At 37.3% G+C, this 14,750-nt stretch overlaps 2 protein-coding genes across 2 annotated transcripts in view; one reads left to right on the top strand and one right to left on the bottom strand.

Annotated features, from left to right (window-relative positions):
- The window catches only part of Su(var)3-3 (lysine-specific histone demethylase Su(var)3-3), a 190,838-nt gene that overhangs the window by 62,449 nt on the left and 113,639 nt on the right, over nt 1-14,750 (top strand). The gene's annotated exons all lie outside the window — the stretch shown is intronic.
- Tollo (Toll-like receptor Tollo) lies at nt 3,935-8,218 on the bottom strand. The gene has a single exon (XM_066397623.1). It carries the CDS (start codon nt 8,041-8,043, stop codon nt 4,312-4,314), a length of 3,732 nt encoding a protein of 1,243 aa, XP_066253720.1. The 5' UTR covers nt 8,044-8,218; the 3' UTR covers nt 3,935-4,311.

The following is a 14,750-nucleotide window of genomic DNA, read 5'->3' on the forward strand; positions in this document are numbered from 1 at the left end:
TGACATTTTATCACTTCCCACTAACATCGCTTAAATCAAGCAGCAGTAATCATCATAACAGGAAAATATCCGAGGCAGCGCTACCAAGAATTGTTGATCGTTTTGATGCACACCATAAGAGAAACAAACCGTTAGAATAATTGTTTTTTAAGTCGCAGGGAATGATCCTGTTTGTCTAAATAGAAATTCTTTTTTCGTAAACTATAACTTTTTACGACGCATTGCATTGTGTACACAAATCGGTTGGTTTTACGTTTTAATAACAATTCGTCTCGATTTCAAGGAAAGTAATTCGAAAAACGACTTTACACCGTCCCTGGGAGCATGTTAATTCCACGGACCGCCAATGAAATAAAAGAATAAATATGCGAATTGGATTCTGTTCATGATTGTAATTGAACGACCTCACCAGGAGTTTTGCACGTTTTATTAACGGCAGGATTGAAATTAAATCTACTAACTGTAATACGATCTGAAAAAGAAAGATACCGCGTACACTTGTGGGAATTCTTTCTCATTGAAATACTATAGTTTCTGTTTCAAATAGGGATTTCATTTTTCCTCAAACAAGCTATGATTAAGAGTCATTCAACGTTTCAATGAGGATATTGACCAGACTTTCATCAGCTAATCTGAACTTAAAGAATAATTAAATTTATATAATCAGATAATTTTACGGTATTTCATTGAGCCCCCCATAAAATCGGACATTTGCGCTGGTAAAAAAACCAAATTTAATGTCGACTTGAATTTATACTACTTCGGTTTTATTACACCAGAGGGCTGTAAATGCAAATTTCGCAAACGTCTTGTTAAAGATTTTATTTCCTACTGTAAATTATACGATTTTATATTTTATTATACGTGTTAATCGTGTGAGAGCTGTCCGCAGACGTCCGTCGACGTAAATATACCAAGATGCACCTGATAACGTAATCGTTGCTTGACCTAGAAAAAGTAAATCTTTTTGATGATGCCACAATGATTCATTGAGATTTTTCGACCTAAATGTGGCCATAGGAATTTATATGTATCCTGTGTTAAAGCTGACTTATCAATTATTCCTTTGCGGTTGAATTTAATACCCCGAACAGCAGCGGACATAATAATGAATTTTACGATTGCATTGTTTTCGGTTAGCAACAATGCAGCCAGAAATGGTCATTAATCATCAAATATCTAAAATTCGAAATTATTTCTAAGAACATTATATTTCTCATGAATGGGATTTTCAAGGTTGACATAAATATCTATTACTTCATCATCCATTTAGTCATTAACACCACCATTTAGATAGATTTCTGAGTCAATTCTAAGAGCTTTTAGGAATATTTTTGCGGTAATTTTATGATTATTTAGATTAAATTTAGATAAAAACAAAAATCAAAGAAACGGAACTTATTAATACGAAACGCACATTGGCTCCATTCGTGGTCTCTTTTAAGTTCGTTTGATTTTTAATTGATAAAGTTTGATGCATTTAGGGTGAGGAAATGCCTATTTACTTGACGAAATTTGAACAATTTCTGAAAATAACTTAATTTTACTTTAGTCTTAAATTTCTGAACGAAAGGTTTTGTTGAGGGTCGGTTCTATTCTTCTGGCTGTTTTTCTCTGGATCTTCTTCATAATTAAATGCGCCCATTCTCTCGTGTGTTAAAATCACTCGTCAATAAAGATGTGTTTTACTCGCTTAAAATATAACGCTGTGCAATAAAAAATTAAAGGAACATTTAACTGTTTTTAACCTGAACTAACACATGAAATATTCATAAAATGTCGAGGGTGTAAAGTAGTTTGTTGCTATGCTGTTGCCTCAGGGTTTAAAAGCGAAGATCCAAAAGCCCTTTCTTTTTGTATCTTACTCAACTTCCATGGCACAAAAGCTTCTTGCATCACTCTCCACTGCACCCTTTAATAAGGAAAACCATCAAAGGAAACATGTAATTATAACGGCACAAGGTACCTTGTTAGGCATCTCGTACTTATTTCCCCCTTTCCTCTGTATATTTATTTAATGAAGCCCTGTTTATTACAGAGATAATTATAATGTCCAAGACTTAATAATATAAATTATAGGGCTCAGTGCTGTGAAAAATCAACGAGTGATTAACATTTTTGAATGCAAGTTTGTCTGGACATGAGAATCCGGTTTTGATTCTCAGTTAATTACGAAATGTAAAAAATGGGAAAATGTATCGAAATGGAAGAAAGTATGGCAAACATGCGAGAATGCCAGTGAGAATGGGAGTTGTACACAAATGGGGAAAATGTATTAAAAATAGAAAATATTGACAAATACTTTACAAAATTGCATGCGGTATACAAAATTTGAGGTAGCTGTTCACCCCTTGATTGAATATTTATTTTTTTATTTAATTATTGTTTGGAATATTCTTAAGGTAGGGAATATTGAGCCATAACAACAACTTCTCTGGTTGTAGAATCAATTGTCCCTACAGCCCACTTGTCTTGCGAAAGAACCGAAAATCAAAGAAGATAAAATCTGTCCTGTATCTCGATGCAAAGGCATGTTTCCCCGAAAGACAACATCGTAAATTTGCCAGCGTTGAATTTTATTATGTATTTTTATGGCTTTTTGATAACGCGGTGTGCTGCAGGTACAAGCACATATTTTCGAATTTTTCGACTTTAACTGGTCGAGATTTTTTGATTTTGTTGCTTGTGAAATTGACAGAAAACGAGCGTTAAATAAGCTTTTGAAAACAGGCCGAAAAAGCGACGAAAATATGTATCTTTATAGATTAATCTAACAAATTTGTATGTAAATATATGATTTGAAATGCAAGAAGGTCGAATAATTTAAACCTGAAGCAACTTGAGTGATTTGAGCAATTTGACCGAATTGGCGTAAGTAGTAATATGAATTTACGTGAGGAAATTAAAGTAAGAAAGAACCATAAGAGAAAACCTTAACGCACATACATGTGAACCTAAGTGAAAATCAGATTAATCAGATCAATGAACAACTTCTAAATTCGACCACGTTAGGTTCTGCTTTTGTCTCCAATTTAAAACATAGTTTATTGTGGATACAATAGACGCATTCAGAGAATTTATACCAGTCGAACACTGACCGCTTGAAATTTGAATTCGCTGACTGCTTTTTGGTTCATAATTTCATTTGACCAGCACTTTGTGGAAATTGAAGACTCAAAATATTAACTTTCCAACGTTATACACTTAAACGCTTGTTGTCAACATTAGAGCAAAATGCAACTACTGCAGTATGCAGTATACAACTAATGCAGCCTTGCAGCGCTGTTGCTCATTGAATGCACCCCAAATGATAATTCCTAAAGGTCAGAATTAAAAGTTTAGTTATTTTTCAGATGTTAGAAACGAGTTTCATTCTTGTCTACCCTTCTAAAATAATTTTCTACATGTAAATTCTTCTCACTTCACAAATTAAATATGTCTTTATAAATTAATTAGGTCCATTTTTTTAAAATTAAATGAACCCTTGGAGTCAAAATTGTTCCACTAATTTTGATATAAATTTCAATTCTGAGGTGCCTCAATTTTCAATAAAATACCCATATTCTGAACTAGCAACATGAATTTTCATAAAATGTTAAGATGTCAATATTGCTTCTTGTCTGTTGCGTCTTTGGTTTCGAATATAATTTTTGATCGGAACTGATAGCAGAAACTTTTTGTTTTTGTTGCATGTGAAAATGAAAGAAAAAGAGCATTAAATAAAATACGGAAAAAGTTCAGCAAAATGTGCAACTTTCTGGAATAATCTGACATATTTGTAAGTAAATGCATGATTTGAAAGGCCAAGACACTTAATAATTTAAGGCTTATTGCACCCTGGTGCTTGTATTTTTACTAGATTTTCCATTTTTCCATGCATCTGTTAATATTTCAATTTAATTTTCGGTTTTGTCCCCTAAATAAAACCCAAATGTAAATTTGACTAATCGCATTTATTTCGTATTTTTTATGTATTCAAAGGCAAAGGCGATAACATTGAAGTCATGTACAGAATATTTTTACAAAACTTTGTCTAGTTTACAATAAATATAAAATTAGGATTATTCGCTAAAACCGTGTTGTAAAATGTACAAAATCCAGTCTTTCCAACGTTCTTAAATAAATAATATACAGCGGCTATATACATCAGAAATATACATCATTGTAAGTTTTATACTCGGACACGCCTCCGAGTTGACTATATATCACAATAAACGGCAATTGCACTATATTATGTATACATAAACAGTCAATCTACAAAGTATTATCACAATTTTCTTGACATTAGGAAAGCTAACCCCAGTAACAGGGTCAGATGTGAATAGCTACAGTTCGAGGGCCTTGTTGGCCGGGGGGATTCGGGGGTTGCCCCCTCCCACTGTGCCTGTGCACGTGGTGGTGCACATGGGGTGTGCGCACTGAATTATGTCTATGATTGTTCGGAACATCTGGAAGGGCATACCTGAGTTTTTCCCAGAAGAGTTTGTCTCCCCATTGAAGGTAATAGTTGGTTTTTAGGTAGAGTCTTATATCCGGGTCCAGATCTTTTTGGGGTACCTCCCCAAGGAGGATCACTATAAGTCTACGTCGGCGATCGCGCAGCACTTGGTGATGTGCCGATTTGAACTCGAACCGACACCATTCCGATTTGATAAAATTGTCCGATAGGACCATGATAGTCCTCTTGGAGGACTCCACTGCTTGCACTATACTGTCCGCGAGAAACGCACCCACAGGATAGTCACGGTAGTGTAGACACAATTTGTAGTGCGGTTCTAGTGCTGGAGCCAACACTTCGGCCACCCAACCCTCGTCTTTCGAACTGTAACTCACAAAAGCATCGAACAATTTATCTCGATCATCCCGATCGACATTAGAGGGTCTTTGAAATACCCGAACCCCGAACTTCGAGTGCAGCCACACCCGCACTTCTTGCCTGAACACGAACAGGACCAGCGTCAACATCACTATCACCGCGAACACAGCAAGAGTTATCACTAGAAGTGGAAGATAGTCTTGGATAATTGGCTTCTTAATTATAGTTTTGGTTGCTGTCAAGTTTCCGTTAACACTATTGTCGATACTGGCAGCACCGGTACACTTGGTAAAGTTTTGAGTTATGTAGAAACCTAGCTCTGAGCTATCTGAGTAGATTTCATCACTATAATAGTCTATTTCTGTGGAGTTGAACAAACACCGCACTTTTGATATATCCTGAACTGCGTCTCCTTTGATCATCCATTCGCGTAACTTTTCCGTGAACTCACAATCACAGCTCCAAGGGTTGAAGGCTAGGGTTGCTTCAATTAGGGTATTGGAGAGTGTCCAAATGTCCAAGGTCGTGAGTCTGTTATGATCAAGCCTCAACACTTTCAAATGTCTCAATCCTTTGAAAGTGTCATTTTCTATAGTAATCAATCGGTTTCTCTGTAAAAACACCTCTCGCAGCTCCTCTAAGCCCTCAAACTCATACCCTTTAAGGACGTTCAAACGATTTCCATCCAAATGCAACGTCTCTAATTCTTTCAGTCCATGGAAAGTTCTATTTTGGATTTCTTCAATGTTTGAATTGTTGAGGAATAGAATCTTCAACTTTTTTCTTCCAATAAAAGCGTGGCTATTCAATGACCTTAGATCATTTCCATCAATGTATAATTGGGTGGCATCCATTGGAATCAAATCTGGAAGTTTGTTGATGTATCCGCTATTACTGCAATCTACAACGTTGGCGTTCCAAGACTGATCATGGTAGCACGTGCAATTTGTGGGACAGGTCATTTCACAATCACAAGCATCAAAGTCGCAGCAATGGCACAATGCAAAACAGTGTGATTCGTAGGTGCAGAGAAACTGATAAGGGGCAGCTTCAACTAAAGGAACATAAGTTCTTCCTCGGTTATACAGAAGTTGGCAGTAGATGCTCTCCAAATCCACAAGTTTTGGTTGAGTTCGAGCCTTGTTGACAGAATTGACTTTTTGCAGCCACTCCATAGTACAATCGCACCTGTAAGGATTGCCGCCTATATAAAACTCTGGTAAATCTTTTTCAGGGGGTACTGCAGAGATTCTCAAAGAATTCGGATCGAGACTGGTAATTTTGTTGCCAAACAAATCAACCCTAGTCAAATTTGGCTTCTTGAAGAAGGAGTAGGACTGCACTTTGGAAATCAAATTGTCATTCAAAAAAAGCACTTCCACACTATTAGGAATGGCACTTCCTGTGATTTCAGTCAGTTTATTGGAACTAGCGTCGAAGGTGCTCAAAGATAAAGTGGACTCGATTTCAAAGTAATTTCCCAGTTCCTCGATTTGGTTGGAGTGTATGTCCAACCAATGGAGCCTCGTAGGGATTAAAGCATAATCGAACCACTTCAGCCGGTTATCGGAGATGTTCAACCACACCAGACTCGGCAATTTCGCGAACAATCCTTCAATGTCAGTTAAATAGTTCCCGTCGAGCCGAATGGCCTGTAAATTAAGGTTGTTGTCGAAAGTGCCGGCGGTCACTTTCTGAATCTTGTTGCGTGAAAGGTTTAGGATTTTCAGCGAGGCCATTTTATCGAAGATTCCCTTGGAGATATTACCGATGTTATTTTCAGTCAGCCTCAACCCGTACATATGCTTCAAATCACTGAAAGTCTCGTTATTTATGGAATCTATGTGATTCTCCCCTAAATCCAAATTCTTCAGCAAGGGAACGCTCCTGATCACCTCCGGTACTTGATGCAGCTTATTTCCATTTAAATGAAAATCCTGAAGTCCCGAGCTATTTTTCAAGGCCTCTTGATGGATCCATGATATTCTATTGTTATCCAATGAAAGTAGGGAGAGCACAAACAAACCACTAAAGGTATCAGCTTCAATCCGAGTGAGCCTATTGTTGGTCATGATGAGCGTATGCAGGTTGTAAAGCGCACTGAAAATGTTTTCAGGAACACTCTCCAGGAAATTATCATTGAGTCTCAATATTTGCAAACTATAGAGATCACGGAATACGCTCTGTTCTAGCCGAGTAATCCTGTTATAACTGACATCGAGCACAACAAGCCGCACTAGTCCTGCAAACGTTGCAGTATTGATCCACTCCGATGTTAACTCGTTATGAGATAAATCGAGCACTAACATTTGCGTGAGTTCGCTGAATAAACCAGGCGCCAGCACATTTATCGAGTTATTTTGCAGGTACATCTCCCGTAAATCTCGAGTATCTCCGAACAACTCAGGGGGCAAATTTACAAGACGATTATCCGATAATTTCAAGATATGAAGAGCTGTCAAGCCTTCCAGAGCTCTATCGGCTACCGTTGATAATCCATTACCCTGCAAATACAACTTTTCCACTCTATTGAGACTAGAAAATGCTCCTGATGGAAGGGAATCAATATTGTTCCGAGACAAGTCCAGGATCTTTAAATTAGTCCCGCATTTCTCAGAAAAGCTGCTAGAGAAGTGAAAACTGGACACCTCCCTTAGGCGATTTTTAGTCAAGTTCAGCACCTCGAGAGCGTATAAGGGGCATAAAGCCCCTTCAGGAATGCTCCACATGTTATTCTCCCCTAAGTCCAATCTTTCAAGCAGGCGCAGCTCCTCAGAAAAAGCATTGGGGCTTATGTCCAAAGCCATAGCACTCCAGTCAGTATTATGGGTCTTTAAGGTCAAATTTCTAAGTTCCTTCAACCCTTTAAACGCTCCATCAGAAAGATTTCCAATTTTGCAGTACTCAATGCTCAGCTCCTTTAATTCAACCAAAGACTTGAAGCTCCCGGCTTTTAATGAACTTTGGAAAAATAGAGCATCAGAGCACTCAAGGCGGAGTCTCACTGTGTGCTCAGGTTGAATTTCGCTGAAATTGGTGTGCTCGAATTCGCTATTGATGGTTCTGAGTCTGCACACCAACGCTACGTCATCTTCGTCGGATGATGAGTCTACTACTAGCCACTTGCACTCATCCGGTGCTTGGTAGAGTAAGGTTTTGCTCAGTGAGGCCGAAAACACCCCGAAGATGACCCCGAATAACAGGAACCACAACGGGGAAGTTGCCATTTTGCAGGTTTAAGTCACTGGTTATCCATGTGGAAGCATTCTTGGAACCACTAGCACCGTCTCACTTTGAGTCTTTCGTAGGAACCGATCATGGGTACTACTTAGCGATCTTTTGAGCGCAGAGAGCACGTGCCCTACTGTCTCGCAACGATACTCCTCGGGAACTGACCGGCTGAGTGAAGGCCACGAACTCTTCGGTTCTGTCGGGTACCCCCTTCCCTTTTAACGTTGTTCTTCGGTTAGTGCCAGTAGAGCCATGGTCGATGGTAAAGGTGGATGGCAGGTGTTGCCAAGTTTACTCGGATTTCTTGACAGGTATTTCAATAGCAGTTCTATATTCGACTAGGTACTAAATTTTGTTACTGCACTTAGCTCTGTGACTTATATATTCTTGAGCCAATCTAAAAACTAGGTAGTCATAGTTGTAGGAAAAGTTTGGTACTACCGCAAACAAAGGTAGGATCAAACTTCATTGGGAATTGTTGTCGAAGCATTCCCCAATGTTTAAATTTTGACTATGTTTTCTTGCAATGACTACGTGCTGAACGAGGAATGGATAGTCAAATTTTAAGCGTTGGTACAAAATTTACTACATCACAAATTGTTTTTTTAAACATACCCTAAATTTGTTGCTGAAGCTCGAACTTAATCACTTAATCTTAGTTCAATAACTATTCATAGATCAGACATACATATAGTCATAGATCTGGGATCTATCTATTCCTCGTTTAATTGAATTAAAATAGCAAAGTGATAGTTACAGTTCGGACAAGAAAAAATTGTGGTGAAGTGGATTTTTTATTCTTCCAATATTTCTTACTAAAACTTTTGCCATATCGGACTTTCAATAGAGAGTCGAAATAGAAAGATAGATAATTATAGCGGCAAATTTATTCTAAATAGATATGGCAGAAATTTCAACCATCAAGATTTGTTCCTGAGCTATTTATTATCTATTTTTCTGCTATGACCATATGAAGAACGCGGACTAGCTGGTCAGAATTAATGGTTCAGTAACGAATCTTGGTGGTTTGAAATTTTTGCTTCTGCTATTGCTTTCTGCCATATTTTCTACTATCTTTTTAATTAATCACTCACTATGACTATCGATTTTTCTACTTCGATTATTTATTAATCGTGAAGTAAATAGCTGTAATTTGGGGATGTGGGGTAATAGCTATTCATGGGTCGAGGATCGATAACAAATCTTGGTAGAGTACATAGAGAACATTAGAAAATTTCATTTATAGTTAATTTCTGAGTAGTAAAGAACAAATTTAAACAAATTAAAATGATTACTCTAGTTGTTACACAGTTATAATTCGAGCTTCAGTAATAAACCTCGGTGGTTTGAAATTTTCGTTTCTCTATGTCAAGTTTTTAGTAAATCTCAAACTATGACCACCTAGTTTTCTACTGACTCACTATCGAATACGGAGCAGGTAGTAATAATTTAAGAATTGCTGACACTGGAAGAGCACGTTTAAAAATTCCTTTCCTGTTCTATTATTTTTTATATTTAAATGTAAAATCATAATAATCAATTTTTGCCCCATGAGCATTTATTGAGAGAGGAGGAGATGGTCAAAGCGCGAAGTTCAGTTCCCAACCTTGCTGGAGCGCGCGCGAAATTATCATTTCTGTTCTTAAAAATTCTATTCGCGAACTTCTTCAGACCATGACCATTTCATTTTTCCACCTGTTATTTGCGCTCTTCCTGAAGTTTCCACATTGTAATGCCTTCCCCGAGGTTCCGAAAGGGGAAAGCTGCCAGAAACTTGGCATCACTGCCGTATATTCAGGCAATTTCGTGGTTACCGCAGAGTCGGTAGCATTCACAAAAAACACCTCGCCAAACACCGACTGCAGGTTCTGTAGTTTTTCAGGCCTTACCTGCAGGTTTGGGACCTGAGCGGAATATCTGGTCCTCAACGCAATTTTACTGCTTTAATGTGCCACTAATTTACCCATTTATGAGTAGAGATATAAATAAGTCAGAAGTGTTGAATGTAGCACTATGTTTTATTCAAATCTAGTCAAGAATTTCAAACTTGTTCTGTGAAGGTAAAACGATACTTTCCGATACAGGACGCGATAGAACCGAAACTAACGGGAACCTATTGGTAATTTATTACTGTCCATCAGGTCATCAGCATTTAGGGTTGACAATTTACCTGCAGATGGTCAATCAGTTCGGAGAAAAATGGTGTGTTTTTTCAGGCAAAACCCTTCATTTATCTTTCTTATAATGAAGATCAGTTTAAACGGCTTATCATTTAAGAGAAATCTTCTCAATATGCGGCAGGATTTAAGTCGCGAAGAGAAAAAAAATGATTGACAGTGTTTGCTTAAAAATTTACATAAATCCTGCTGCAGCTTTAATGATTAAAACGATGCAAAAAGTGGTGCAACTAATTAAATCAGTTCCATATTATCCGCAAACGCGCATGTATTCTATCAAAGAGAAAGCCTTATCGCAGTAGAAATTTTTATTCCAAATAGAGTCTTTTTTCTTCCTTTTTAAACGATCTTATTCCAACCGAGTGCGTTTCGGTAGGAAATGGGATTATTTAGTGGCCCGGTGTGTGCCCAAATTAATTTGCCACCTTTTTAGAATTGTATCGATACAATTTGTTGGTATTGAATGAAACAGCTGCTGACTTTCTAATTTCGGGGGTCAAAAGCGGCAAATCAAACTGTCACTTAGGTGTCTTTTGAGGCCTTCCAAGGTGGGTGAATGGCCTCGTAACCCCTGTTGCGAATGAGGGAAAAAGACATGAAAATGTGTAGAAATGAATTTGAGGACCAGTTACAAAGTTGGCGTTATCTTCGTGAAATTGTATTATGCAAGTTGTTTCTATAGCAAAATGAGCGAATGGAGCTGAAAAATTAATGTGAAGAATAAAAATTTTATTACTATCTCGTACCAGTACTCTTCAAAAGTTTAAAAATTCTTTCTTCTAAACAATTTTTGCTTCACACTTTTCTCTTAAACTGCTTTTTACAGTGATGAGGTTTTTAGTTTTTTTTTAGTTGATTTTTTACTATTATTTTATTTGGTGGTTACAAGTCCGGATAACATTGGAAATTTTGCCACTTTCACAATACCCAACATACCAAAAATCAGATAATTTTCTGAATGATCATTTATTAATTTTTTGTTGTTGCTGTCTCTCACCTGAAAATATGTATTCTATCCGCCTCTGTTTTTACCAGCTTGAAATCCATGTTTTTCATATTACAAAGAATCCTCACGGCGCTCAATTCACCATGTGTCATTATACTGCTGCTGCTTATACTGTGCTCAATACACAGTAAGTCATTAACGCATCATAATGTTTTTAGATCAAGCAATTCTCAGAAATTATATACGATTTTTTGCTCTCTATCTCAATTCGAAATTATATCCAGCACTTAAATTTCTGCTTTACTATATCTACAGAATAAGTTTTCAAATTACAGTGAATCTTTACATCGTTCAATATACTTTAAGATATTGACTAAGTCATTGAGCGTATCACAGCCTTTTAAGATCCATCTATATTTTTTGAAGCTTTGTTATTACTTTGAAATTGTGTTCTGTACTTCTCTGCTTTCACTAGATTGAAATGCTTTTTTCAATTACAGACATCGATGGGACTTTTATTATTTTTAACCAAAGAAATTTTCCAAATCTCTCCCTTTCATTTTTAACTTTCGGCCTACTTGCCACGCCTTTGCTTTTAATGTGCTAATTGCAAATTTTTTATATCATTCAGAACTCCATAGCACTCGTTAAACGTGCTACAAAAACCATTGGCGTATTTACAATTAATTATCAATGTTTTGCTTGGACACATGTCCAATAACGAAAGTTCCTATATATCTATTATACCCGGATCATCCGGTGGAACGAGGAAAGCTAAACAGAAAAAATGGAGTATTTGTTTTGGATATCTATGTCCACAAGTATTTACTGCAGTTAACAAGTAAACGTACTTAAATTGAAACATGGGACGTATTGAAACTATTAGAGCATTTATTTGAAATAAAAATTCTTACCCTAAATGTACTCTACGAGTGTTTACTCAACATGAGAGTCTGGCACTCTCAAGTCAATAAAACAATTACTTGATGGAAGTGGAAGCTTTAATTCAATACCATATTTACTTAGTAGGAAAGTAGAGAAAAGTACAATGAAGAAATTGACATTCTTAATTGAGGAAAATATATCGTCTTACGAATATGCCAATAAACCTAGCAATATTCAATATTGCATATTAATATTTGGTTCAAGCCTTTTCTTTTTACTGCGTAAAATCAAATAGAAAAAGCATTGTCATGGAGACATGGAAAGTGGTGTGGTAGATGCATGCATGAAGATTCAGATCGAATTGTTTATCATACATACATTTGTTTATCTACTTACAATAATAGGTGACAGACGAATGAAATATCAAGCAGCTGTAAACTAAGCATGGAAACACCGCGATGAACGTGTCTTCGGCAATCAACGACGACTTTGGCCAGGATGGTTCCCAGCATGTCCTAAATAACCGAGCCCAAGAAAATGTCTTTTGTCTTTTGCTTGATATATGGCCGAATAAATTTTTGTGTTCAATAGCTCCCGGGTTTAAAGACATCCCATTAATGGTTATTTAGCTTTTGTCCGGACTGGACTTTTTCTGTTTGGGCCGCACGGTTACATGACAGTAAATTTTTGGCTACTTAGCGGAATTTTTTCGCTCACTCGCTTTATATGGCCACATTTTAAACCTGCCTCCATATTTTAATCCCGTCGTTATGTAAATGCCCATTCAAAATAAGATTTTATAGGGCACTACATTAAAGGTTGCGGCACTAATAAATCGTTGATTGTTTCCGGGCGATTTGTCCCCCCGCCCAAAATTCAAATGAATCCTCAGCAAGGATGATGGTCAATGTATTATTCACACCTAATTTATAAACTGTTGTTTCGCCTTGATCAGAGCGTCATTAATAATTATTATTGATGAACTGCATTTTTGATGTCCCCACTCGATACCGCACTCCCACACCATCTTCTCTTGAATTAATTGGCCATTTATTTTTCTCTTCTCTCTATGTATTGCCTTATTTGGTCATCTAATCAACGCACATTAAAAAGATATTCACTTCCACGAAAAACCACAACATTTTTCCCAAAATCATGTTTTACAATTTAATAAACCCCGACATTATTCACGCTTTGACACGGGACAAACGTTGAAAAATCACCCCTGAGCAGTAAATCACAGATTGACCACTGGGCGTACCCGACTTCCCATATTGCCTTTGATGTGGCAAAACCCAAGGGTTTACCTGTCTTTGAACAATGTTCGAAAAGCAATTAGTGTCTTTTAAGAAAGCCATTTGTGATCCGATGGGTTGTAAATCTGTTCGAATGAGAGGCGGCATTGAGTTAAAATTTCAATATTTTTAGTGAAGATCGTGGGTTCCACTGTGAAGTCAAATTTGTAACAAAGACAAAATTGGTAAAGTAATGTAAACGAATTTGAAACTTGCCGGATCTCAGAATTTTCGTTGGTTTCCCAGAAGTTCTTCATAATATGAGAACATTAAAATGAATAATAGTTAGAACCAAAAGAGTACAAATTGAAGAAGTAATTAAAACAAAATTCTGGTGCTAAAAGCATTATGCTAGATAAAATGACATGTTGTACAATGAGTGTTGTAAGGGTTCTTTATGTAACCAGGTATGAATATCATGATATTCTGGTTAATCAAATAGTTTCCATCGAAATGTCGAAATCGAAGCAGCGCGTTGACCAATTCCACCGTTTCCATGGAATTTATCAAAACAAGCCTGGCCTATTGGCCCCAAATGTAGGAAACTTGTAGGCCCAAAGCCGACCTCATCATTAATATTTGCATCTCTTTAAAAGGTAGTAATTACACTCAGCTTTAACCTATAAAATTGTACCTTTACTCTGGTGGAATTATAGCTCTGTGAACGTCGATTTTCGGCAGCGCTAACGGCAGCAAACAACCGAACCGAACATACAAACAGACCACCCTGTGGCGACAAAGTCACAACTGGTTTTTATTAGTAAACCCGGAGTCGTGAGTCGCATCTGCCCGATAAATAAAACAAAACCCCCAGTCCCAGCAATGAGATACTTTATTCTGTGTTTGCCTTTCGATTTTGCACCGGCCTGGAAAGTCAACAGAAGAAGGTAGGTGCCACAAAGCCCACCTACTCCAAACACATATTTGACTAGGACCGGCTACATTCGACGGTTTTGCGCATGTAATAAAGTAAATCAAAGTATGACCCATTATCTGGTTTAGCAAAGGTAGCGCAGGGTAGCGCGAGAATTGACCCCCACGCGCTGCCACTCGTGCCCACTCCCATATCTCGGGAACGGGAAAAATTAAAACGGACCTTGTAGCTTTCAGATTGTGTGAATTAAACGGCTGTCTTTAAGATAATAAGAATGGTTTAAGTGGTGCTTCGGGATTTAGCCGGCAGCCTGACAAAGGACCCACACTTTCAATTTGATGGAGCGGGTTATTAGCACCCTAATAAACTCCAGAAAGCCGATTACAAGGGATGATACAGAGATTATGCTAATAGCTTTGCATCAGCTCAATATGGCTGCAATTCTCTAAGAAATCGAAGCTGAAACTATTTGAGCTGGTGTTTGAAAAGTAGAGCTTCTTGTGGGAAAACTGAGGGGAAAACATTC

The sequence above is a fragment of the Euwallacea similis genome, chromosome 15 (genome assembly GCF_039881205.1).
Source record: "Euwallacea similis isolate ESF13 chromosome 15, ESF131.1, whole genome shotgun sequence".
In the NCBI taxonomy this organism is placed as follows: domain Eukaryota; kingdom Metazoa; phylum Arthropoda; class Insecta; order Coleoptera; family Curculionidae; genus Euwallacea; species Euwallacea similis.

Bases quoted from the DNA above. Each gene is read 5' to 3' on its own strand.
- Tollo (XM_066397623.1), bottom strand. From the start codon at position 8,043: ATGGCAACTTCCCCGTTGTGGTTCCTGTTATTCGGGGTCATCTTCGGG.